Here is a 25,074-nt window from a genome sequence, read left to right on the forward strand (position 1 = left end):
GGAACAGGTTGGACTTCTGAGGGGAAAAACGATAACCATTTTCCCCATTAGTGACTTGGGAGTTCAAATCCAGCCTTCAGAAGTGTGGTCAAACCCACTGACCCACAGTACCACGTAGCATCCCAATAGCCAAGCTACTTTGAAAGCAGGACTTGGGCTCCTATGAGACTTACTATTTCTGAATAATCCTTCTTTTTCAGCTGTAAGGTATTTTTGAAAATACTTGTTCAAGTTCAGCATTCAAATGGTCTTTAGTCCATGTTTGTCAACCTTATTTCAATTGATAGTCTCCCGTTTTTTCACTAGTGGGGCTTTGAACTTGCTTTATTCAAGGTTTGCTGTCCAGGGTAGGTGAACTTGCTTTTCCTGGTCACCTCTCATGGAGCCCTTCAGTGCAATGTGTGGCACCCCTGAGGTTGAAAACCACAGCTCCAACTCAATCATAGACCGTTAGGGTCAATGCAAGGGTAAGCGTCCTGACATCCCTGACTGGTGCTCTGCACCAGTGTCGTGGTTTAACCCCAGCCAGCAACTAAACACCACGCAGCCGCTCACTCACTCCCCCCCACCCAGTGGGATGGGGGAGAAAATCGGGAAAAGAAGCAAAACCTGTGGGTTGAGATAAGAACGGTTTAATAGAACAGAAAAGAAGAAACTAATAATGATAATGATAACACTAATAAAATGACAACAGCAATAATGAAAGGATTGGAATGTACAAATGATGCGCAGTGCAATTGCTCACCACCCGCCAATCGACACCCAGCCAGTCCCTGAGCGGCGATTCCCCCGCCCCCCCTTCCCCGTTCCTATACTAGATGGGACGTCCCATGGTATGGAATACACCGTTGGCCAGTTTGGGTCAGGTGCCCTGGCTGTGTCCTGTGCCAACTTCTTGTGCCCCTCCAGCTTTCTCGCTGGCTGGGCATGAGAAGCTGAAAAATCCTTGACTTTAGTCTAAACACTACTGAGCAACAACTGAAAACATCAGTGTGTTATCAACATTCTTCACATACTGAACTCAAAACATAGCACTGTACCAGCTACTAGGAAGACAGTTAACTCTATCCCAGCTGAAACCAGGACAACCAGACCATCCTTGGCTTCTCTGACTGTTTCTTCTGGCTTTAAATTCTACAGTCAACACCTTTCAGGTGTTCTCCTGTTCTCCCAGGCCCTGGTGTCATGTCTCCCAGCTCTAAAGTCTATGATGTTTGCTGTTTCTTCTGGCTCCGTACTACTGCAATGTGACGGAGTAACATTTGCCGTCTTAGAAATGGTTTCTGTACCCAATGGTTTCTGTTTCAACCCTGTGGTTGCTGCCCTATCTTTAATATTCACAATCCTGATTCAAGCAGGGTGGGTGCAGCATCCTGCGGTTTCACCAGATGGGAGCTGGGTTCTCATGATAATGCAAATGACTACGGCAGCCTTCCTCGGGGAAGCGTTATTCAGCTGACTGCGAGGCACAGCAGAGATTCACGATCACTACGGTCAGAAAGCAAAGAGAAGTCCATAGCCTGAGAGGGCAAAAGGGACTACTGGAGATGAAAGCAAGTTTACGTAAACTATCTCCCAAAGTGCTGAGCAAAGACGATCTTGCAGCAGAATCACTTTAACATTTGATATTTTGCAGCACAAGCAGATTGTGGCTTTTTATTAGGAAGCGTTGCTTATCCCTCACTGGTACCCAAATGCTTCAAAAAGAGCTTTACACCTGAGCACTGAGATTTTCTTCCCAGTAACAGATTCATCCTCGAGCTTTGCAGAGCGCAGCAGGGTACCAGAGCCCTTAGTGAGCAGGGGCTGTTCCCACACACCTTCGTGGCACAGGGCTGCAAGAAAAGCTGCCCATGAAGCTAGTAAGCAAACTTCAACGCGGCTCTTCCCAAGCAGAGAGTCTCTTCTCTCCACCCTGGTGTCGGTTTAGAGGTTGAAGCAGTACTGACAGGTTTCATTTTCTCTGCAGAAGAACCTGGCCTCCTTTTGCAGGTCACTGGGCCGTAGGCTCCTTTCCCTGTACGGCTGCTGTCAGGGACCCGCAGCCTCGCTGCCGTTGGGGCTGCTAGCACTGCTGCCCGGCCGTCAAGGAGGGTCACAGGCACCGGGCGTTTGTCGTGGGTTGTGCAGCATGTAGCATAACGAGGTTCTGGTATGTAAATAGACATCCAGGGCACTAATGACAACAGGAATTGTTGGCTTTACGTCTTTGAGCAGAGGCTTGGAGAGTACCAAGAAGCAGTGCCAGCAGCGTGCACAATATCAGCATCCTCAGAGAGCCGTGTAGCAGCGGCTGCCTTGACCCAGCGTCCCGTGTGTGCCGGCCTTGCTGGGGAGCGCGTGGCCGTTTCACACAACGGCTGAATAGTGAGGAACCGCTCCAAAAATGGAAGAGGTGAAGGGGCTTCCCATGCCCAGTTCCTTTATAACAGCTTCTCTCTCGCTTTCCTTGGCAGATTGTGTACTAAAGCTGACCCCCAGTGACTGGTAACAGGGACAGCTCTCTGCTGCTTATGCGTGCAGACGTTCACTTGCTTTAGTTCAAGTGAAAGCAGCCCCCGTAGTAAGAGGTAAAACCACAAGTTCTTTGCTTTCTGCCAGCAATGCAGAGGGACTACAGCTCTGGGAGGGGGACCAGGCTTCTCCCTCGGACTCAGGGTTTATCCCCAGGCAGGGTGACCGCCCCGCAGCGCACACCTCGCCATACAGCAGCCAGCGGTCTTGCATATGGGTAGGTAACCTCAAGAAAAAAGCAAAGCATGTACAACAGATGTGCTCTGCCTCTGCCTGATCTCTCACCTTCTCAAGGTTGTTGGTGCCGCCATGTCTGGAAGTCTGTAAGTAAAATGGGCGCATCACAGGGATTTGGACGCACGGCCGTTCTGCGTGAGGATGCCAGGATGTGACCCATGTGCTCAGCCTTTGAACTAACTACTCTGAATCAGCTACAAAATCTCAAACGTAATTAGGCTGGGCAAAACCACATTTTCTTCTCTGCTATGGTTTCTATGGTTTGTATTTATGAATATTTCAATTCAAGATCTGCACATTTTTTCCCCAAAATGTATGTTGTCCCAGTCGTGAGTGCTGAGTAAAGGAACAGCACAATCCTTTATGTGATCAGGGCAGAAGTTAAGCTGTATGTTACCTTACTGGTCTGACACTATGAAACTCTCATTTTTTTTTAATGCTGGAAACTCAATTCAAGGGGACAATAAGCAATAAGAGAACATGAACAGGTATGTAAGTGACAAATTAAAATGTTTAAAGTAGATTTTAAAATATATATATGTATTTCTTTTTCTCCCTAGTACATCTTCTTGATTTCAGAGTGCATTACTTCTTAGCTCCTGTACTGTGAGTCAGATGATCTGTGAAATGGGGGTGCGCAGACTGTCTAATATATTCATTTCCAGGATCTGAGGGGGAAGATGAGGGAAAAGGGAAAAAACTGTAGCGAGTGTCAGATCTAAGACTAAGAGACCCCAACTTACTCACTGGCAGAAAAAAACATATATGCTGCTATAAGGGGTTAAAAGAGCATAAATTCCAGTCAGATGTGCCTCTCGTGAAAAATGACTAATTAAATGACATTGGTAGCTTAAAAATAGACCTTGCTTTAATGGGAAAATATTTTAGAGGTCATTTAAAAAGAAATAAAAGAACCAGGGAAGATGAAGAGAGTATGACTGCCTGCCTGGGTTTTGTTATTTCTTAGAAGTAAATCTCATTTTGGGGGCAGCTTTCCAGAACAGCAGTAAAGCCTAGCACACGTACAATAGCAGTGCTCATAACAAACAAGCCCCGACCGGGGCTCACAAAGGGGCCACAGAGGTCAGAAAACAAGTGCCGAGCAGTGGGTAAATGAATTCAGCCTCTCCCGACCCTCGGGCAAACCCTCCTGCTACCACCAGTTTCGGAGGGACCCACCCAAGAGCCTTTCTGCCCTTGTCCCACGCCAGGAGGGATGCTCCGGGAGGAGGAAAGCCACCAGCTCCCTACACCCACCGGCAAACTGACGGCTGCCCGAGCCCGGGAGCAGGCAGGCAGAGTCCCAGCCGGCAGAGCAGCCTGGCACTGCTCGCACGCGAGTGAAATGGGGCTGCTTCGACAGAGTTCTTGTGTCGTTGAAACACATGCCCTGGGCATCTGTAGCTTCACAGGGATGAGCTCTGGGGTGACAGCTACGTAAGGGCAATGCTGACTGAAGAACGTAAGAGCTGCCCTGTGGGTCATCTCTAGTCCAGGAGCCCGTCTCCACTGTGCCTGACAGTTCCGGCACGATGGGTAGGGCTCATAAGTTTTGGTTCACATTCTCTTTGATTTCCTAAACCTTTGCCATTTCTCTTCTACAGTTGCCCCTGTAGCACGTACGCCCCGAATAACTATTTCTCAGACCATGTGCCTGAACACCTGCAGGATAAGTTTTTTTTAAAAATTAGTTTATATACTGAAAACATGAAAAGGATTAATGCAAAGGGGAAATGTTTGATCTCTGTCACCAAATAACCATATCAAAAGCTCTTTTCAACGCCTTTTGTTGAAACATATAAAAGTCATGAACTCCTCAGCTGCTAGCCAAATACATTGGAGCGTATAGGCCAAAGTGTTGCCCAGTGTAAGCTAATGTCACTCTGCTGATCTCCAGGGACATGAACTGACTTTCGCCATGCCTGGATTCAGCCTCTGGGGATTAACAAGATGTTTGTATGACCAGTAATGCAGTACATTGTCCTGGTTCTGCAAAGAAATGCGATAAATGTATTTGAAAACCTGTGACTGTATTTGAGAAGAAAAGCTAGCTCCTGAAATACAGCAGATATTATCTCTAAGAGACTGACAGACTATCTTCTCTAAAAACCTGGGAATTTTTATTTAAAGCCTCACTTTGCTCCTAATACTCCAATTTTGACTTCCTGGTGTTTGCCAGGGAAGGCTGCTCCCTGGTAAAGAAGTTCCCTTCAGGTCTTGTTGTAACAACAGCAAAGCTCAATTATGGGAAATTCTCCCTCTCTCCATCTGAGCTGATGGTCCAAAGAGAAAGGAAGAGGTTTCCTACTTTATTTTTTCACTCTGTATTTTACTTCAGAGATTTTCTGGCTAATTTGGAGGGGTATTGAAAATGGCAACGTTAAAATTACGGGGGTGCTTTGCAGTTGCAGTGAAGTTTATTACAGGAGCAGGACCAGCATGAATGCTTGGTAAACACCAAGCAAGCCAAGGAAGCTCTGGGGTGCAGCCAGGAGGAGCCAGTGGGAGAGGTTAGTGTTGGTGGTTTTATGGGTCCCAGAACAACCACAGCCACTTACCGTGGCCGTGTGCCGCCAGCCCAGGGGCTCGCTGACCAGGAACCACCAGGGAGCCCACGGAGCTGCGATGCCGAGGAGATTGCTGCTGAAACAGGCAGGCACGTGGAGGGGAAGCAGGAGCTCAGAGCGGTGCGTGGGTCACTCAGGGTTGGGCGTCCCAGCAGTAGTCCACCTCTTCACAGATGTGTGCCCAGGGCAGGACAGCCGGCACAGCTCCTGGAGTCTGCAGGATGGAAGAAACTCCTCGCTGTGTCCTGTAAGCGGCGGCTTCTGCCCGCTTTTCACACAAGTCCTTGGTTCTTCCCTCAAGTGCTTCCTTGCAGCATTTCAGCCATGTCCACGAGCAGCCCTCCACTTGCTGCCGCTATGGGAGCCTGCAGGGTGGCTTTGGAGGTTCATCCATCATCACTTCAACACTGGTTTGATTCCAGAGTCACGGACTTAAGTAAGTCACCTTACGTCGTGCAAGCTATGAAATGTTTCCACAGCTCAGTATTGTTATATATGTCAAATATACGCTGGTCATCCTCGCAGTACCACAGAGCCACAGAATGGTTAAGGGTGGGAGGGACCTCTGGAGCTCATCTGGTCCAACCCCCCTGCTCAAGCAAGGCCATCTAGAGGCACCTGCCCCAAGGTGAGTCTACGCTGAACTTCTCAGTTACCTTGTTTTGCAGGGGCACCTCTGAAAGTGAGCCTGGCGGCTCCAGGAAGGTGCTGAGAAGGGACTTCTGGGTGTCAGACCCTGTGCCCAGCTCCTTGCTGGGGCAGGATGGTGTCCAATATCATCCTACAAAAATCTCTTCTTGGCCACCCTGTGTCCTCCAGGGGCTGTAGCTCCTTCTCCTGATGCTGCGGCTGTCCTGCGCTGTGTTTCTGGTGGCACCTGGCTCCAAACACAGGTGTCTCCAGGAGTGACATTGTGTAGGTTTGGTGTCAAAGCTCCTGCTGTGGTCCCTGGAGGTCTGGGCAGTCCACTCTGCAGCTGCTTCAAGGAGAGCCAAATGGCTCCTTAAATGCTTGCTGACCCCAATCCAGGGTGAGCCTGGGCGTACCTGCATGGCATGGTGCTCCTCCATTTTGGGGCCAGCCCTAACCTAGGTCCCTTTTTAACCATGAGAGAAGCTGCTGCTGCTATTGCTACTGCTGCTGTGAGACGCTCAGTGCCTGTTGTAAACGTGGGATGGTTAAAAGTGTGTTCTCAACACGGTATTTCAACAAAAAATGCCCACAGTGAATAACAGGGCAAGCACATTTCTGAACTTGGCTTCCTGGGGAAAGCAAGCTTGGGTGCTTACGGGGTGTGAATGCAGATTATGCCCTCATGGCTTTTGAATCCCTTGGCAAATCTTAATCACACTGGATTCGGGGGAGAAGATGCAAAGAGAAATGAGTGCCCACAAGTTTTGTGATAAGAGCAGCTGAGAAGAGGAAAGAAATTACCCCTCAGAAAGGCTGCAGCCTGACCTCGCCATTTGTTAGGCATGACAAAAACCCACATGATGGAGCCTGTATGAGTCCCAGCTGCAGGAAAAGCTTTGGTCAGACTTTGCATCTTCCTGGGCACCACAATTAATTGATGACGGGGCACAAAGGTGGCTTTTTTAGTTCCAGTGCTCAGGGGCTACCTAAGCCAGCCTGCCAGTTCTGGTTTACCCCCCAGTCTTTCTGTGCCATGCTGGCAGCGCTGGGGCCCTCCTGGCCCTGGTGCAGCTGCCAGACTGGTGCGAGGGCGAAATAACCAACCCAAGGCAGTGGTGGAACCACCCATCTTCGGTAGGATCTCGGAAAGGTGCAGTCGTCAGAAATGTACGTGCCCACAGTGCTGACTACCGCTGTGTTTCTTGAATACAAGAGGATTTTCTTTCCCCTTGGTACCAAGGAGTTTTATGCTGAGTTGACTGAGTAAGACTTTCCGGCAGAATAATTTCCTTGAAAGATTAGGCAAGTCAAATATTTCTTAGGATCTCTATCATATCTGAAATCTCTTTATCCCGCATATGAATTACTTTTTTCCTTTTAAACTGACACACGCACTAAAGCTGAACCCAATGCTTTCCCTCCCAGCTGTTGCTGTTTAGCTGCTCCCCTCTCTACTTAAAAACTTTTAAATTTTCTTTTTTAAGGCAAGAGCCTGAGAGAGGTCAGCTGGAGCATAAGTGCTCTGCTTTTCCCTTTCATTAGCACAAGTGATGGCTACCCATGGATTTCAAATTTGTTTCAGCTCTTACTGGGAGCTCTTTGCAACCTGAAGCAGGGATTGATTGTCGGTGAAGAGGCTCTGCGATAACAAAGGCAGAAGTCAGGCAGGGAAGGTCTGACATGTGAGCTGTCAGAAGTGGTGTCACCGCCAGCTGACCCATCATAAGACCGCCAGGGAAAGCCAATGGGCACCCTGCTCGGGCGGTTCTAGTGCCCTGCTCCCTGCTAGTTTGTGCTTGGAAACAGACTGACTAACATAATAGAGTGATTTTGTAATCTGTCATAATACCATAAGCTACAGATCCACAGACTTTGACCCCTCGCAGGTATAATGAGCTCCTTTATTCAGCTGCACATGCTCTCTCGATGGGGGAGAGAGAGGGGGGCTTTTTCTAATTATATATCCAAAGCATATGTTTTGCCCAGAAACAAAGCATTATATTCATTAGTAAAATCCTATAAGCTAGGCTCTTTTTATTAGCCAGTTAACAAATTGACAGTTAAGAACGTGTATTAATATCATGGTGTAACCATGCAGTCACTTAATCTGACAGCTTTATTAAAATCATAGCATTGCTCCTCTAAGTTGCTGCAGTGAAAGGCTGTAGCATTTGCATTAGAAACCCTGGTGTTTGGAAATATGTAGCTCAGCTGTGAAAAACATCAATATAACACCATACGAAGTCTCAGCTAGTGGCGGTCTCTGTTAATCCTTTGACAGAGTTGGAGAAGAGCGCTAAAGGTCCTTGCATTGGTCTTTAAAAATCTGCTCAATCAATTCTAAGTAGGTTTTAGGAGCACACAAAAACATATCATGGTACATTTTCCTTTTGCCTTACTAATTCAGAAAATGATCTAATTGTAGCAAAATGCAGAGCATTACACATCTGAAAGAATAATGTGAAATGCTTGGTGGAATTCGGGCAGGGGGTGTATGCTTTGCTGGGGAGAAGGGGGAGCCCAAGTACAGCTGCATATGTGGCACTGAACACAGCCCTTCCATTTGCTATGATAGTTTAAAAAGGTAAATGACCTGTATATAGAAAAGCTTAGAAAATAAATACTGGTAATGGAATCAATGTCATCACAGTATCATGACATTGTACAAATCAATCTTGCATCCTCACCTCACCTAAGTAATAACTCTCTGTAGTAGCCCGTGTTTGAAAAGGTTGTGGTTGCAGATTTATGTCATGAGGTACAATGCTTTCATGAGAAATGATAATAAAAGCCCTAAAGAATTACATTATTCCCTTCATTATGCTTGCACAGCCTCTGCATTTGGTTTACAGATCTTTATCACCTCGTGCCTGACATAAGATGGAGAATACAATACAGCTTTGGGTTTGTCAGCCTGATAGTTAAAGAGTTAAAAAAAAAAAGGCAAACTGGAAATCAGTGAAGGAAAAATAAATATGAAAACACATAATGGTGTTCTTACAGATCTTTACTTCATACAGATTGGCAGACATCAAGGTAAAAAACCCCAAACTTTAAAATACACCTCCACTGAGCAGTAAAGCTGCCCATTGTCTGGGCATGCCTTCCCCATCGCAGCTGTGAGAGTTGTGTTTAGCTGGGCTGAAGCTATTGTGTATTTGCTGGCCTCCTGTGAGTCACTAGGTGGTCGGGACTTCCTGGAGTGGTGGCCTGGCCCTGTCCCTAGCAAAGATGTGTATGTCCCCATCCCTCCTAGATTAGGCTAAATCCCTCTGATTCAAACATTAACCTGTACTCCCTGCCTTCCGTGCCTGAATCTCCCATGATCATGATTTCAGATGATCACTGAGCGGAAGATCAGAGTCCGGCACTAAAGGCCATCTTACTCCTGATGCCCTGGGTACACAATTCAGGCAGGCACTTGGTGTGCCCAGAGGTGCGCAGCTGTAAGTTCTGTCATGAACTGTCCCAGCTCCTCACCAGTAAATCTCACTGCTGGGGCTGCTCCATACTGGGAGTGTCACAGGCTGGGCTGCTGCTGTGATGTACCAGGACAGTTTCAGAGCACTCCCTGGCTCCACGGCTTACTAAAGAGGCTTCAACGCCCTCTTTAATTATTGCAGACTTCCCATGGGCAACATTGAAGTACATGTCATGGAGCTGTGTGGCCAGGCTGATCCTGCAGCCAATTCCCGTTGCATGAAAGTTCTCAGCTGGGACGGTTGGGACCAAGTGGAAATCACCATGGGCTGGACAGTTCTGACGCAGAAGTGGAAAAGTCAACGTGTCCTCAAGAGGTTGTTGATTACACTGCAGACAAGGAGGCTGTTCATGAAAAGAAGGTAGCTTTTTGAAGCAAAGAAACCCCTCTACCAGGGGGAGGGGGCCGAAGTCAGTGGGTATGCATGAATATAAGCACGTCTTGCTGCTTTCACTGGGCAGAGGCAATAGGAGAGGCATCCAGTGAGAGCACGTGAGCCTAGCCACCTCCTATAGCCCATTGCCCCCTTTCTCTGCTGTATCCAGCGTTGCTGTACTAGGGACGTTCAGGGCTATGTCCTGGCCTAGTCCTTTTAGTACCGATCCACGGATCTATTGTCCATCTAACTCTTTTATCAACTTGCTGATACCATCTAACTCCCCCAGCCTTGTGCAGCTGCCAGCAACAAAAGTTCACTACTGTCTGTATAAAGAATGTCTGTTTTAAACAATCTCCGACTAGTTTCCTCCGGTTTCCCCCATGCAGCTGTTGCAATACTTGCGAGCAGCTCTTCCGCTTGGCTGTGTTACCAAAGCTTTGTAAGCCTCCAACACGTCCTTTCTCGGCCATCTCCTCTGCAGAGTCCCAGCCTGCCTCCTTGCTCCCTGTAAGATGACCGTAAGATGATCTCCTTGATCATTTCAGTTGCTTTTCCCTGTGCCTCCTCTAGCTCCGCTCTCTATATCAAGGGTATATGCCAACAAGCATCTGCTTTAGCCACAAATATGAGGTGTAGATCAGTTCAGCCAGTAGGTACTGTTTTTAAAATCCCTTTTATTTTTGCCATGACTTCTCTTTGATATGTGCTTTTTAATCTTAATGAAAAACAATTTTTATCCTTTGCCTTCTGAGACTTTAATCTAAACCAAGACGCTCTTGTTCCTGAAAAAGCAGCAGAGGACAAAGTAAACTGGGGAACTGTAGTTAATTATCAAATGTTAATGGAAGCTGATAAAAACACTTTGGAAGCCAGCACAAGCCCCTGTGCCTAACATTGCATTCATGGTTTTGCAACTATTTCTTGGGCAAATCTTGCATCAGTAGCAGCCAGGTGATGGTGTCAATGGGAATTCCACCTGATCACTGGCAGCATGATTGAGATTACTGAGAAGTAAATAAAATGTCAGGGAAAGCCCTTCTTAAACATTCAAACAATATTCATTAACAAAGCCCAGCCATGGTGAACAGATGGCAGTGTTATGCTGTGCTAAGCTGCTGTACCTTGGAGTAGGCTTGTGGGGTGGACTATAATATCACACTTCCTGAGCATTTTCTGAGCAGCAGAGGAGTAAACAATACCTCTAATGCGAAATCAGAGGTAAAATGAATTAGGTGGTGATAACCCTTTAAAAAGAAAAGGTATTTTGTGAGTTTCTGTGCAAAGACCATTTGAGCTCTAAGCTTCATAATCAGCTTGGAAAATAGTTTAACCCGCAGGAATCTTTGTGACTTAGTTCTGTCTTCCCCAATTTGCAAGGTCAACTATCGAAACAGATATTGTTTGAAGAGCTCTGAATGGCAAGTAGCAAGCATAATTTACAAATTATTTTCCATTTCTAAAGGCAGTGCTATTGCAGCATTTTTAGGCCATGTTTAAAAATATGTCATAAAGTAGTTAAACAAAAATGGGAAACTCGAAGGAAAAAGGGGGGGGGATGGGACGGACTTTTCAGATAATCCACTTACTGCATCTTTGTTGTGCCTATCCTCATAATACCCCTGAGTCCCAGTTGCTGGATTTAACCGCAACACTTACTAATTTCCAGAGAAGCAGCAGCCACGCTCCGGCATTCATTGTTAGTATTCCCAACATTAGTGCCCTGTTCTGATGCCTGTGAAGCCCGCAGCAAAGCCTGCACCTCCTCAAGGGCAAAACCCTCATGGCTGCTCCCTGTGTGAGGCTGGGGGAAAGGTAGAGAAAAGGAGAGAGAGAAAGAAAAGAAGGAGAGAAAGAAAAGAAGGAGAGAAAGAGAGGAAGAGAGAAAGATGAGAAAAGAGAAAGAAGAAAGAGGAGAAAGGTCAGCATTTTGGACCAAGGTCGGTGGAAACCCTCAACCTCTACAGCACTGCTCAGCTTCAGTATTGCACCCCACAATTACTCCCTTGCACCCAACAGTAAAGAAGAAAGTAGGCCAAAATGCCAACCAAATTGATTCCTGATGTAACGGAATTGTCGGATATTCTGCTAAGGGTAAGACTCCAGGGAATCACAGCCCAAACATCACAGATGAGCTTATGAGGTGCGTAAGCTCTTATCTTCCCGCTCTCCTGACTCTTCTGGCACTGCACTTTGTTCAGGACCATCGTGGGGTTTTGGGCTGCCATTAGCCTCTACACAGCTGAGATACAAGCTGCCAGCAACTTGCTCTAGTACCTTTTTCCTGAACTTGTCGCCTCTCAGCAGGAAAACCCTCCACTTTCCTGTCATCTGTAACTGCCCACCACATAAAGTTCTGCAGTACTCAGCGCACTGCCCAGGAAAGCTCCATTTCCCCATCCTACAGATTTCCACACCACTGCCCTTCAGCACTTCTCCCCTGCCTCCCCCATCCCATTGCTATCAGTCTGGCCCAATCCTTGTACCTAGTGAGGAGTGCATCCATGGAACTTTTTGTGGAAATTGCAGCAAAATGTTAGGCAGCATGCCAAGGAGAATGATACATTATCTTTTCTCACCCCTGTTTGGAAGCAAATCAGACATTGGGGGACGCAAGAGTGTGGTAATCCCAACCAGAGGGAGTTACACTCTTGTGGACACCCCAAGAACTGGTTAAAACATGGGACCTTTCTTCCTTGTAGGGTCATGTTAGATACGTTGTACAGCTCAGCTCCTCTACGGTTCTGGGCAACTGCTAGTTTTATTCCCATCAAAACCAACAGGCAAATCCAAAGAAGACAGGTCCGCGGTAGATCGCTGAGCCATCAATTTGAATCTGGCTTCTCTGCCAGAAATATATAAAATAGCAGCAATAAAAAGTGCCAGTGAGCAGGGCAGTGGTGTTTCCAGGGAAGTGGGTGCAGGCACTCACCTGCCCTAGTGGAACCAGCTGCAGGCACCTTCCCTCCCTTAGTGTATTTCTCTTCGTGAGAGTCTTTTTTTGGTTCGTGGCTCGTCAGGTTGGTCACATGCAGGCTCCTGTGTGACACTGCCCGCAGAGTGGACCAGGAGCAGAACAAAGGCAGGGATCTGCCTGGCCACCCAACACTGCTGGGCAGCCTGAGGTGGGTCCCATCTATATATGCAGTGCAGATCCTGCTGCCTTTCTCATGCCTGTAGCTTTTCCATGACTACAGGTGCTTCTGAAGCTCTTACAAAGAGCTATTTTGTTAGCAATGCTCATTTCAATGAAATATGCCATGCAAACCTGTTATCTTCTCTCTTTCTCACCTGCACACACTAAGAGCCTTCTTCTTTTGTTGGCTTAATGACCCAGATATGCTAGTCTTATATAATGTCATGTTGCATTTTGCTAGAAACTAATATACCTATAAAACTGGCAAATCATTGGAAATCCGTCACCTTCTTATCAGACTTGTTTGGCAATGGCGTGAGCTGGAGAACTTCCCAGCGCTGTGTTGGATTGCCACAGTTGTAGAAAAAGTTAGTCAAAGCTTAGCACTAGCAGCTTAAACATTGATAGCTAGAGTAGACGAAGCCTATAGATTGTGGTATATGAACTGTAACAACCGTATTACAACATGCCAAACAGCTAACTACAGAACCGGTCAAAACCAGCCTAAGAGGAGGTGAAACAGGATATAGAACCACTGTATATTGTATAACAAGATGACCACTTAGCAAGTGCTTGGTAACGAAACAGCAAGCGGATCAAACCAATAAAAAGCAAGACGACCCCAGGCCTTAATATTACTATTGGTCCAAACTGTGGCACGAGGGGTGGGGAACTTAGATCGTAAGCGTATAATTGCCCAGCGATTTCTTTGTTTGGTGTCCCTCTTTGGAGGCACCTAGCTCAAGCTGTAGCGCTATTAATAAAAAGGACTTTATAGAAGAATCTCTTTTCAGCTTACTGACTCAGCAGAAACCTAGAGTCAAATCCTGTCATGGTGGCTGGCATGCGTAATTTCCATAACAGTTTGGTAACCCAGATGGGACTCTAGGCAACCACTGTTGGACGTTGGACCCTCTTGTCTCCAAATGTCCAGCTGCTGGCGTCGGGTGAGTTCACCTGGGAACTTTGGGCACCAGAGATGCTGACTGGTGAGTGTTAAAATTCCACTACTAAATTCTGGATTTTCTGGGTTTGAGTGGGTTCAAGTCCCAGCTTGGAAGCACACTAGGAGAGGTGAGCATGGCCTGATCAGTGTAAGGTACATGAATTTGGCATACAGATATTGGGAACATACCTGGCATAGAGAAGGGGACGCCCTTAGCCGAGGTACTAGAAAATTGGAGGAAAACAGATGGCATTGCAAGTCTATAAAAAAAATGAGCAATAGCATTGTGCCAGGAGGAATGGCTGGCGATGACTAGACGGGGGGGTGGTGGTGGTGGTGTGTGTGGCCCTGTGAAGGATCCTTTGACCAAAAGCAATTAACTTTAATACAACATATTCTGGAAGATGAAAAACCTTATCAAATGGATTTTTGGTATGTATGGAACAATTGGGCACATGACTGCCATAAAGCAGATGGTCAGAAAAGTTCACAGAGAACCTGGGTTATGACTCTAGCTGCAGCAGTTGTAAGTGATCCAACAGATATGCTTGTGGAATCTGCTCCATCCTATGCACCCCCCTCTCCACTTTATTCTAACCCATCTTTAATTACTGCTTCTGCCACTCCTCCAGCTACTTCTTCTGCTAATATTCTTCCAAATCCAGCTGTGATGCAGCCTGTAGTGGGAGGAGCTAACGCTCCTCCTCCAGTATTGCGTATTTACTAATCAACCCTGGAATCCGGGAGATTTAGCTATGTGGGGGAGTAAAATGCCTAGACTGAGGAAAGATGCGGATCGGTGTGCCCAATTATTTTCAAACATTTGTGCTGGATATAATCCATCATGAGGGGATACTCAAATATTATTGAAGGATTTATTTTGATCTGATGAAAGGGATAAAATAATTGAAAAGGATGCAGAATTGACGCGACAGGCTGGGGGAAATAGGTACCCTTGGCTGGCAAATGATCCGGATTGGGATTATAATAATGCAGGAGACAGAGTCAACTGTCAGACGGTAAATTCAGAATTGAGTGGAAGCTATTAGAGCTTGTGGAGAATTGGGAGTGAAGAGGACGAAAGTACAGGAATGTAGGCAGAGGCTAGATGAACACCCTAGTGACTGCTGGGCACGATCACACGAGCTTTATTAACATGTGGAGGAATGACCGCACAGAACTTTAACAATGAGCTAGCAGCAAGTGTATTTTTTGATGAAGCTGCCCCAGATATACAGAAATGTTTTAAAGAGCATATGCCTGGGTGGCAAGGGGAGACCTTACAAAAGATCCTAAGTGTGGCAGTGTTTATGTTTGATGGACAGGAGGAAAAACATACAGCAGAACTTGCAAAGGAAAAGAAACAGGAAAAGCAACAAGAAGCTAGTCTTTTAGTGGCAGCACTAGCACAGAGTTTACAGCTAAGAGGGCGGGGGCGCGGACTTGAAGAGAGCAAAACAGGGCAAGAGGTAGATCAGACCAAGAGTTTTGAAAGACGAATGAGAAGACTTGGAAATAACTGGGAAGAGAAGTGTCATTACTCTGGGAAGCTTGGTCACTGGCAAGGAGAATGCCTGCTTCATCTGAGGGGGTCTCGAAGGGAACTGGACATGGGAGGTGTAAGACAGGAGTCAAGAAGTAATCTGGGATGGCTGGAGGCAGGGGACCCAGAAGATTCTGTGGAAATTGGGAGTCTATGGGATGTGGGAAGCTCAGCTAAATCATAAGGGACATATAATTGGGAAAATAGAAGGAAGGTAGGTTGAATTTTTAGTCGACACAGGAGCAACGCTATCCCTTTTAATTTTGTACCGAAGGGATCTGTGTCACAGGACAAGGTATTAATTCACAGGGTTAACCGGAAAAGGAGAACATGTTTTAAGTAAACCATTACTATTAGTAATAGGAAATAAAGGGGTGTGGGGAAGATCTGTAACAGCAGAAGAGTCCCCAGCTTGTTTATTGGGAAGAGATCCCCTCCAAACCCTGGCTGTACAATTACACCCCTCACCCACGGCCACCGGTTCGATCCCCGCGGGGTACGCGTAGCAGCCGCAGCCCAGGACCCCGACCTAGAGACAACAAACACCCCAGAAGCGCCGCCCGCGGACTTGGGGTGGGGGGTGGCGATGGGGTAAATGGGGAACTGACGCGAGAACTGACGTAGCAACATGACGTAGAAGGGCTGGACCCGGCGCAGGCGGTAGCGCAGCGGGCGGGGCGGGCGCGCCCCCTGCCGTCCAGCGGCAGCCCCCAGCCCCGGCAGGCAGCGCAAGTACGGCAACACGGGCGCGTCAGAACCTCGCCCCGGGAATCTGGACGGTGTGTGAATCCCCACGTAGCACCGGTGAGAAAAAATACCCAGACTGGGTAACGATGGGGATCCCGAGTGCCGACCTGTTCAGGATTCGAGAGCAACGAACCAGTACGTTATGGTCCCACCGCCCGCAGTGCCGGATCCCTCTGCTGCGCTCTTGCAAATACCGCGCGGGTCTATGTGTTTTACTGTGATTGATTTGGACGTGACGTTCTTCAGTATTCTCATCGCTGAAGAAAGCCAACCCTTGTTTGCTTTCACCTGGAACGGACAACAGTTGACATGGACTTGCCTTCCGCAGGGGTTTACTGGGTCTCCCATCATATTTTCTCGGCTATTAAAAGAAGATTTAAAGGATATTGAGTTATCTGGCCTGTCAGTTTTAATGCAGTATGTAGATGATTTACTAATAGCTAGTAGAAATTGTAATGGCTGTTTAAAAGATACTATACATTCACGTACTGCCTTAGCAACCAAGGGACACTGTGCATCACCATCCAAGCTCTAGCTATGTCAAAAGAAGTAAAATATCTGGGATTCATTTTAAAGGAAGGACCGTGGGTAATAGATCCAGGAAGAGTAAAAGCTATAATTGAAATTCCTCAGCCAGTTACAAAAAAAACAGCTACAAAGGATTTTAGGTGCAGTTGGGTTTTGCCGACTGCGGGTACCAGGACTAAGGGAACAAACCAAACCTCTGACAGAGGCAACAAAAAATGAAGCCATACTGTTGGTCCAAACTGTGGCGTGAGGGGTGGGCAACTTAGATCGTAAGCATATAATTGCCCAGCGATTTCTTTGTTTGGGGTCCCTCTTTGGAGACACCTAGCTCAAGCTGTAGAGCTATTGGTAAAAAGGACTTCATAGAAGAATCTCTTTTTGGCATATTGATTCAGCGGAATCCTAGAGTCGAATCCTGTCATGGTGGCTGGCATGCGTAATTTCCATAATGCCACTGCTGGCCAGATGGCCTCTGGAAATCCCGGCTCTCCAGACTCCATCGGCTGCCAGAAGGCAGTCCACCACATCACAGAAGATCAGAAAGGTCATGGCATCTGGGACACAAGTCCCCACAACTGTAGGCGTATCTGCTAGATTGTAATTTCCATTTCACAATCATAAAATCTTCTGTTCCATTTGGAAACTACGTATCTGTTACAGCTGAAATGTTCTAAATTTCACCATTCCTACCCACTAAACCAGTCTGACTGTCATCTTTGGTACCTCACCAGGTTTGTTGTTTCTTTTCTTCCACAGAGATTATGGGATCTTGTCAGAGCACTCTCTCTTGCCAGTAATCTTGGTCTCTGGCTTGCATGGTTAGTAGTACAGGTAGGACTGAACTCAGTAGGCTGCCTTTTTGTAACATTCCCTCGATAAAAGCCTGAAGGCGCACGCTTGGTAGAGGCAGCCAGCAGCTGACAACCTCCCATGAGATCGGAAACATCACCAGTGGATGTGCAAGAGATGCTGGTGACTGTGAAACCACTGCGCAAATGACCATGCGTCTAACACCAAGCAATTTGAACCTGGTGCAGGGTGCTGAAGGGAAGCCAGACGGACCGAGCAAGTGTGCTGTGAGATGCTGGGTGCTGCTCCCATGGCCGTAGTAACCCATTTGCGCAGATCCTGCCCACGTGGAAGGGCCCACTACAACTGCTAGTAGCATGACAGTGCTGTGTTGTGAAAAAAGAGTGCTTTTCTGAGTTGACACAATGGGTGCTGGAATTATTTTGGAAGCATTTTGGGGAGATCAAATTCCTCTAGTTTAGAAATAGCTATCTACTGGGAGTTCCCATAATGCTGTCTTCACCTCCAGTGGACCCAGCTGCCCCTGAAATCCAAGCAGGTGGGGCTGTTTTTGCCCAGGTGACCTTCCAGACAGGCCATGAGTGGAAAAAGCAACATTGCTTCTCCTTTTTCCCTGGGAAGCAAGGGATCACCATCACTGTTTATGTGGAGATTGTGTACATAAGGAACAACACTCAAACAAACTGTTGGGGTCTACGCTAGAATGGCCTCTGGTCACTGCTATTTAATTACTGTGCACCCCACCTCCTGGCCCAGGAGCCCTGCACTACCAGAGCCAGACAGCAGGAATTATTTTTCTCGGGCCCTCCTTTCCAGTGGCTCCTGGCTAATAGCCGGAACAGGGTGGCAGCGGGAAAGCAGAGACAGGATGAGGCCAAGAGCAGCCCCCTAGGATTCCCTCACTAGCTCAGGTAATGCCACAGGCAACCCCCTCACACGCCAACAGGGCAAAGGGGCGATGTTGCCAGCAACTGATAAAAAATCCACAGCTGGGCTCCAAAACAGTGGCATTAAGAAGCAGTCTCATCATCTGCAACACGAGTGATACCTGCTTTCCTCCTGATCTGGCTCCTGTGATCGGCTGAAGGCATCAACCAGAGATTTTCTACAGGGCACTTACCCACACTGTCACCCACACCGTGTGGATTTTACAGTGTCTAGTAAGATCTGAGCTCACCCGCTGCTGGTCCTTCAAGTCAGTGCACCCACAAGCCGGTGCACCCACAAGCCTTCCTCATCTAACAGGTTGCTTTCACAAAGCCTGTGGGAACTTAATCGTCTTTGAGAGCTCTGCCCCTTTATCTGACTGAAGTAACATACTCAACAACTGAATACAGTTGCAGAAAGAGCATTTCCTCTGCTTACAAAACTGGGTTAAGTACACGTGCAGGTTTCTACCTGTCCTCCCACCTTTTTTACTGTACAGAAGCTTTTCACTGCCTCACTGTGAAACATGAAGGACTAGAAACGCACAGAGGGAGGGGAATTTCATGCATTCAGCTATCTTCCAAAACAGCTACTGCAAGAGTTGTCACTGCAGAGGGTGTATCATACTGAAAGGCAGTGTACATAGCAAAAGACATAGAAGGAAATATCTTAAACTTTGCCTATGAACCCTACAAGGATCTAACTGGGAACAATTACAAAGAATATCAATGAAAAAAATAAAACCTTTTTTAAAAAAACATTTTAATTAACACAAAATCATTTCCCAGAAAAATTAAAGCTATTTCTTCCATCTAGGGATTACTGTATCATGGCAGCAGGACATCTGGTGCCACTCATTGGTTGTGGCATTATTACCTTTCTCTCCACTTCTGACATTAGTCTTCTTTAATGTTGGGACAGCACTTCTTTCCCGCTAAGGTAGGCCTAATGCTTGCCTTGCATGTGATGCCATCACCACCTCTGTGTCATGTTTTCCCATAGTCTGAATTTACAAGTACTGGAACTGTGAGATATTTATGAGATCACTTTTATGAGTGGCTGTACGCTGGACTGTGAAGCTGTAGAGACGGGCATATTCTCATGAATGGGCACAAATGGGCAAAAGGTTGCTACCTTTCCTACTTCGAAGAGGTAACTTGCCATTAATGGTGCAATGAATGTCAACACAGTATCTGCCTTTTGATTTCACACCTTTAGATTCACATCCTCTTGTGGAGCATGATCATTCCTGCAACTAAATTCAGAATTAGATACTTTTTAATGTTTGCCCTCACACAGCTGCTCAGGGTCCACCCTCCAAATCTTGAGGGCTTTGTGTGACCGAACTACTTTCCTTATCCAAGTTCTTACGCATCTTAAGAACACCGTGCCTTCTGGTCCCGTATTTACTCCCTGAATGCTGCTTCCCGCCTTCTACCCTCATGGCCTGCCTCTCTTCCCTAGCCCTACTCCTGCAGCCCTCCCCGCTCGCTCCCGTTCCCCTCGCCGACCTCAACGGCCCCACGCCCAGCGCAAACCACAGCCGCTCCCGCACAGCAGCCCAGCTCCAACCGCATTTGCGGTAAGACCAACACTGTTCCCACAAGCTCCTCCGCACGCCGCAAAACGCCAGTCGCGCCCCTCCCCGGCCTCAAGGCCCCAGCAATTCCCGGGGACACCTCTTTCTCCCGGGGACGAGGGCAGGGAACACCGGGAGGCAGCGGTGGCGCTACACCGGGGCAGGGGCGCCATCTTGTGGGGAAGAGGCGGCGGCCCGGGGGCAAGGCGGGGCTCAGCACCCCGCTCTCTGCAGGCCATCGCTGTCGGCCACCCGCCCGCGGGAGGCGGGCAGAGTCACGACGCCCCTCGGGTCGGCGACAGGGAGAGGGACACGACGGGGACGTGAGGAAACCGGAGGGAACCGCCCCTCCCCACTCCCGGCTCTGCGCAGGCGGCTCTCGCAGCGCGGCGGAAGGTGAGGGGCGGGGCTTTCGGCAAGCCAATCAGCGGCCGGGCGGGGGGTGCCGTGGGTGGGTGGGTGGGCAGGCGCGTGCGCGCGCGCCGCCCGTGACGCCCGAGCGGCTATGGTGGCTGCAGAGTGACACGTCTCCTTCCGCGGCGGTGCCCGGGAGGGGGCGGGGGCGAGACGCCCGTTCTCGCGGGATCCCGCAGCGGCTGGCTCGGCCCCGCGCGAGCCGGGACGGCGAGACCGGGCCGCCGGCGGGGACGCCAGCGGCGGCGGCGGGGCGTGTGTGTGTGTGTAGGCGGTCGGCGCGGCGCTGAGCGGCCATGGCGGGGCAGCAGTTCCAGTACGACGACAGCGGCAACACGTTCTTCTACTTCCTCACCAGCTTCGTGGGGCTCATCGTCATCCCCGCCACCTACTACCTGTGGCCGCGGGACCAGCACGCCGGTGAGCGGCGGCCCTGCCCCGGGCCCGGCCTGCGCCTCCGCCCGCCGCCACGGGCGTCCCCTCCCCCTACTCCCCCCCCCCCCCGTCCCCCTCCGCCCCCCGCAGCCGCGGCAGAGCCGAGCCGGGCCGGACCGGGCCGTGCCTCCTGCCGGGCCCTCAGCGGCGCCGCTCCGCTCCGCCTGGGGCGCCTCGGCCGGCCCTGCGGGGAGCACGGCGGAACGCGACCCCGGGGGCTGCCGCTTCTGGTGGGGTGGGGGGAGAGCGGCGGGCTCGCGTTTCAGTCGCTGTCAGCCATTTAGCGGTACCCGGGGGCAGGCGGCAAACGGGAGGGTCCGAGCCCGCCTCCCCGAAAGCGCGCTCTGCTCCGCGCCTCTGCTCCTGCAGAGTCATTGCTGCGCTGGGGTCTAACGCTTTGTTTGGGGTTTTTGTGTTTTGGACTTTTTTTTTTTTGTTTTGTTTTGTTTTGTTTTGTTCCCGGGGCGTTTCGGGGCGGATGACCTAAATTTTCATCGTGGGAAAAGAATGAACTGTTGAGTTGAGGCCAAAGAGGAAAAGTTACCAGGCTCTGCTTTTATATGCTGGAAGGTCACAGTGAGTGTGAAAATGGGGCTTTAATTTTTCCCATTGCAAGTCACGGTTAAATGTCCAAAGTGCTAGATTTCTGTTCCGCCCTTCGGGATGATGTTTTGTGGCCCCAAGCCATGTTAGAAAGTTTCTCTGAATACTTCTGAATTTCATTTCCACAGCCGCTTCCCTATTTGTTTTTCCTGCATCCCTCTATTCTTGGAAGGAGAAGGCATGTTGATATATAGGCTGCACAGGAACACATTTTAAACTGCAGTTTTGAGATGAAAAAGGCTGTAGAGATAGTGTTTAGAGGTAGGATATTACATGCTCAGTGGAACAGGGATGCTTGATGCTGATTCCTGTCACTGAAACTACTGACCTTTCAAGAACACTTGTGCTTTGCAATCTGAGAAGAATCCCTTTCATTCACTGCATCTTTTTACATTGAATGTGTGGTGGTTTAGTGTCTTTGTATGCCATTTTAAATGGCTTGTGTGGTTCTGTTTAACTTAGTTTTATATGTAAAAGAAATACTGAATTATGAAAAATGCTGGTTTGGTGCTAAAACATAACTGTTTACAATCTTGGTTGCTGACAGACATGCCTGTGGCTTCTGACAGGGCACTGGCTAGGGAACCTCTTTGGAGGATTGATCTCTGCCCTCCAGATACTACCTGTTGTACGGCTGAGGAGTTAGTTCTTTCTGTTGTAAAGAAAGGTTTCTCTGCCTTGTCTTTCTGAGTCCTGACTGTTGCAAGAGGAAGGCGTTACTGTTGTTGAGGACATTTTGTAATCTTTGGGTTGTTTTTAAGGAGCGGGGGATCAAAGAGAGGAGAGAACTTTACTTCTGTAACCCTTCTCCAAAACTCAAGATTTTTGTTTTATTTTTATTCTGGTGAAGGGTGGGAGGTGGGGAGGAGAAAATAGCTCCTTCTCTTGAATAATGTTTTACTTCCTCTGTAGTTCTTAGCAGCTGCTTCTTGGGAAAAATGATGTGACTTAGTTGAGATGCTGTGCAGAATGGTATGGCCAGCAGCGACACTCGGTGCTGTTAACTTCAGTTTCACGGGGTTAACAGAAGCAGGAAAAGCCATAGAAATGCTGTCAGACTTGGAAATGCTTTACTACTCTTATATTTGATATTCAGGTGTCCTTACAGAATGGCAGAAAATGAAAACCTAACATTGGAATATGCTATATGGGTTGTACCCAGTTTCCAAATAGGCCTGCCATTAAATGTTGCTCATTTCTTTCCTTCTAGTCAGCATTGTCGAGTGTGTGGAGGGCCTGCTGCATATCGTTCTGCAATTAGTGCTGGATTCTTACAAAGCTGTATCAAACCATACTTTCCAAAACACAAGGTAGATTTTATTATGCTGTTGGTACAAAAATGACTCAACTAAGTGAAAAGCACCAGTCATGGCAATGAATGGAAATGAAAGAATGATTTCAGCCTCGTAATTGTCTTAATGGATTTTAAAATGTGAGTATAGTCCAATTTTTAGCATGTGGTTCAATAGTGTGCCTACAGTCTTCTGGTTGTGTTCTGTTCTGCAGGCTCTTTTTGAACAAAGAGTTGAGGTGTTGTGCAGATCACATTCAGGGCTACTGGAGCGCTCCCGTGCTTCATTGTCTTGTTCTAGTTTAAGTGTATGGCTCTTGTGCTACTCGTTGCCAGCAAAATGCTCTGAATAGTCTTCATACAGCTTCCTATGTGTTCAGCCATACCTGTTCCAGCTTTTGAACCGGATTTCAGGAATAAATTAAAACCTCGTGATGATGCAAAGTATCAATTGTTTAGCTATGACTTCTTGTTTTTAGAATAGTTCACCAAAACCAACAGAACAACCCAAAACACATGTATAATTTCAGAAGCTAAGAGAAGACCTATGTCTTCAGAAGATAAATTTTCCAGCACTGCTAGCTTCTGATCCTGTAATGAGCAGGAATATCTAGACTTTGATAAGAGATGTTTATTTTGATACTAATTTAGAGCAGGTTTTCCAACCAGTGAGGAACGGGACGGGGCCAAACTGAATAAGCTCGGCCAAGACCTTTGCTCTCTCCACGTAGGACCAACTAACATTTTTTTTCTGAAATTGTGTTTTGTCCTACCTGTGCTAGGAAGTCCAGCGCAGAGGTGCCTTTGTGGCCCTGGGCAGAGTTGGTGAGGTCCAGGTGGACTGGCTAGCTGTTTCAGCCTGCCAGGAGTGAGAAGGCTGGGTCGGAGTGAACTTTTGAAGCAAATCACATGCCTGTCCTCCTCACTTCAAGACCCATTCGCAATGTGAACCAGAGTACCCAAAAGACACAGAGCAGATTCCTTTTCTGCTAAAAACTAGGTTGGAAGATGTGCTTCAGCCACACGTTGTTTTGTGAGAGTGGACTAGGGCTAGTCTGAAGCAAGAGTGAAGTGCTTATAGCATGGAGGTTGAGCCTTCAGTGCCTCCTGCTTCCTTCTACAAATACAATGCCATAGATTGCTGGTACTTGATACAGTAGAGAGCGCCAGTGGAAGGAGAGGATCGAGAGTGCAAAACATCAATGGCTCTCTTCAAGTGAGGTTTAGCACCAAAAATCTGGGAATCGCTGATGGTCCGTAACGTTTTAGGATTTGTTCTGTGCTGTGGTTTTGTAGTAAATGCCCATAGAGTAAATAAAAATAATAATAAAAAAAACCCAGTGTTTGTTTTTGCCATAGTGAAGATTGGAAAGTAAGAATTATGTGTACTGCTTTACATATTTGAGAATATTCAAAATGTGTTGCCTAATGTCAGATTTTTAGCAGGATAGTTTTTTGGCAAGCCATTAAGATTTTGCTCTTAGTTCTTTTTAAAATAAACTTTTGAAAGGCCTTTTCAATACTACTGTCTTGAAGAACAGCATGATTTAACTTGTCTCTCTCAAGTCCTGAGTAAAATTTGAGCTGCTTTTATTTCCTGTGTGTCTAAACCTGCTTTCTCCGGGCATTCTGAGAGAGTCCATATGAAGTGTTGCTGCAGCCTGCAGTAGGGATCAATACTTATATTTGGGAAGGTTTTGCTGTGGTGTGGAAGTCGCCCTGTGAACTGTCCTATAATTTCATTACCTCAGCTTTGATAAACCAAACAAGCAGGTAATTGACTTTGTAAAACAGATTTGTCCCAAAGACTTTATCTCCTTGGTGTTCATTGTAGAGGTAATAAGGCTCTTGTAAAAGGTTAATTGTTCAGCTTTATGTCTTGGGCTGCAGTTTCATAACTGCTTCAAGGTAGCGGTGCTCCAACAGAGCAAGTCTTGTATTTCTTCCCCTGCCTTGTGCCAAAGGGAGCACCTGAGCAGTGTGAGGGACTGGAAGGAATTCATTTGAGCTAAAACTAATTTTTGGCGCATTTTTTGTGTGTTACTTTGAATCTGTATTAGTTTCTGGGTAGGATTCACTTTGTGGATGTCAGGGATGGTGCAGGATGTGACTGAGCTTGGAGGGGGAGAAGACTGATTCTTTTGGTGGTGATGATGGTGAAACTGCCATGTTGTTTATCCTTGACTTGTATCTTTAAAACATATATGTGTGTATATGTGTTGTATTATTAAAAAAACCCCAACCAGTTCATACTTTTTGTGGATTACTTGCTTTTTGGTTAAATATTGGTATAACTTTAACATGATT

The 25,074-nt window shown here is 47.5% G+C and overlaps 1 protein-coding gene across 1 annotated transcript in view; it reads left to right on the forward strand.

Moving 5' to 3' along the window:
* Positions 1-20,545: 20,545 nt before the first annotated feature.
* SEC63 (SEC63 homolog, protein translocation regulator) overlaps positions 20,546-25,074 on the forward strand; it is a 62,000-nt gene continuing 57,471 nt past the window's right edge. Inside the window, exon 1 of the mRNA XM_052781378.1 lies at positions 20,546-20,858. Within this exon, the coding sequence (XP_052637338.1) occupies positions 20,735-20,858 (124 nt within the window). The 5' untranslated portion in view covers positions 20,546-20,734. The remainder of the gene's footprint in view (positions 20,859-25,074) is intronic.

Source organism: Harpia harpyja, chromosome 3 (assembly GCF_026419915.1).
Source record: "Harpia harpyja isolate bHarHar1 chromosome 3, bHarHar1 primary haplotype, whole genome shotgun sequence".
NCBI classification, from domain to species: domain Eukaryota; kingdom Metazoa; phylum Chordata; class Aves; order Accipitriformes; family Accipitridae; genus Harpia; species Harpia harpyja.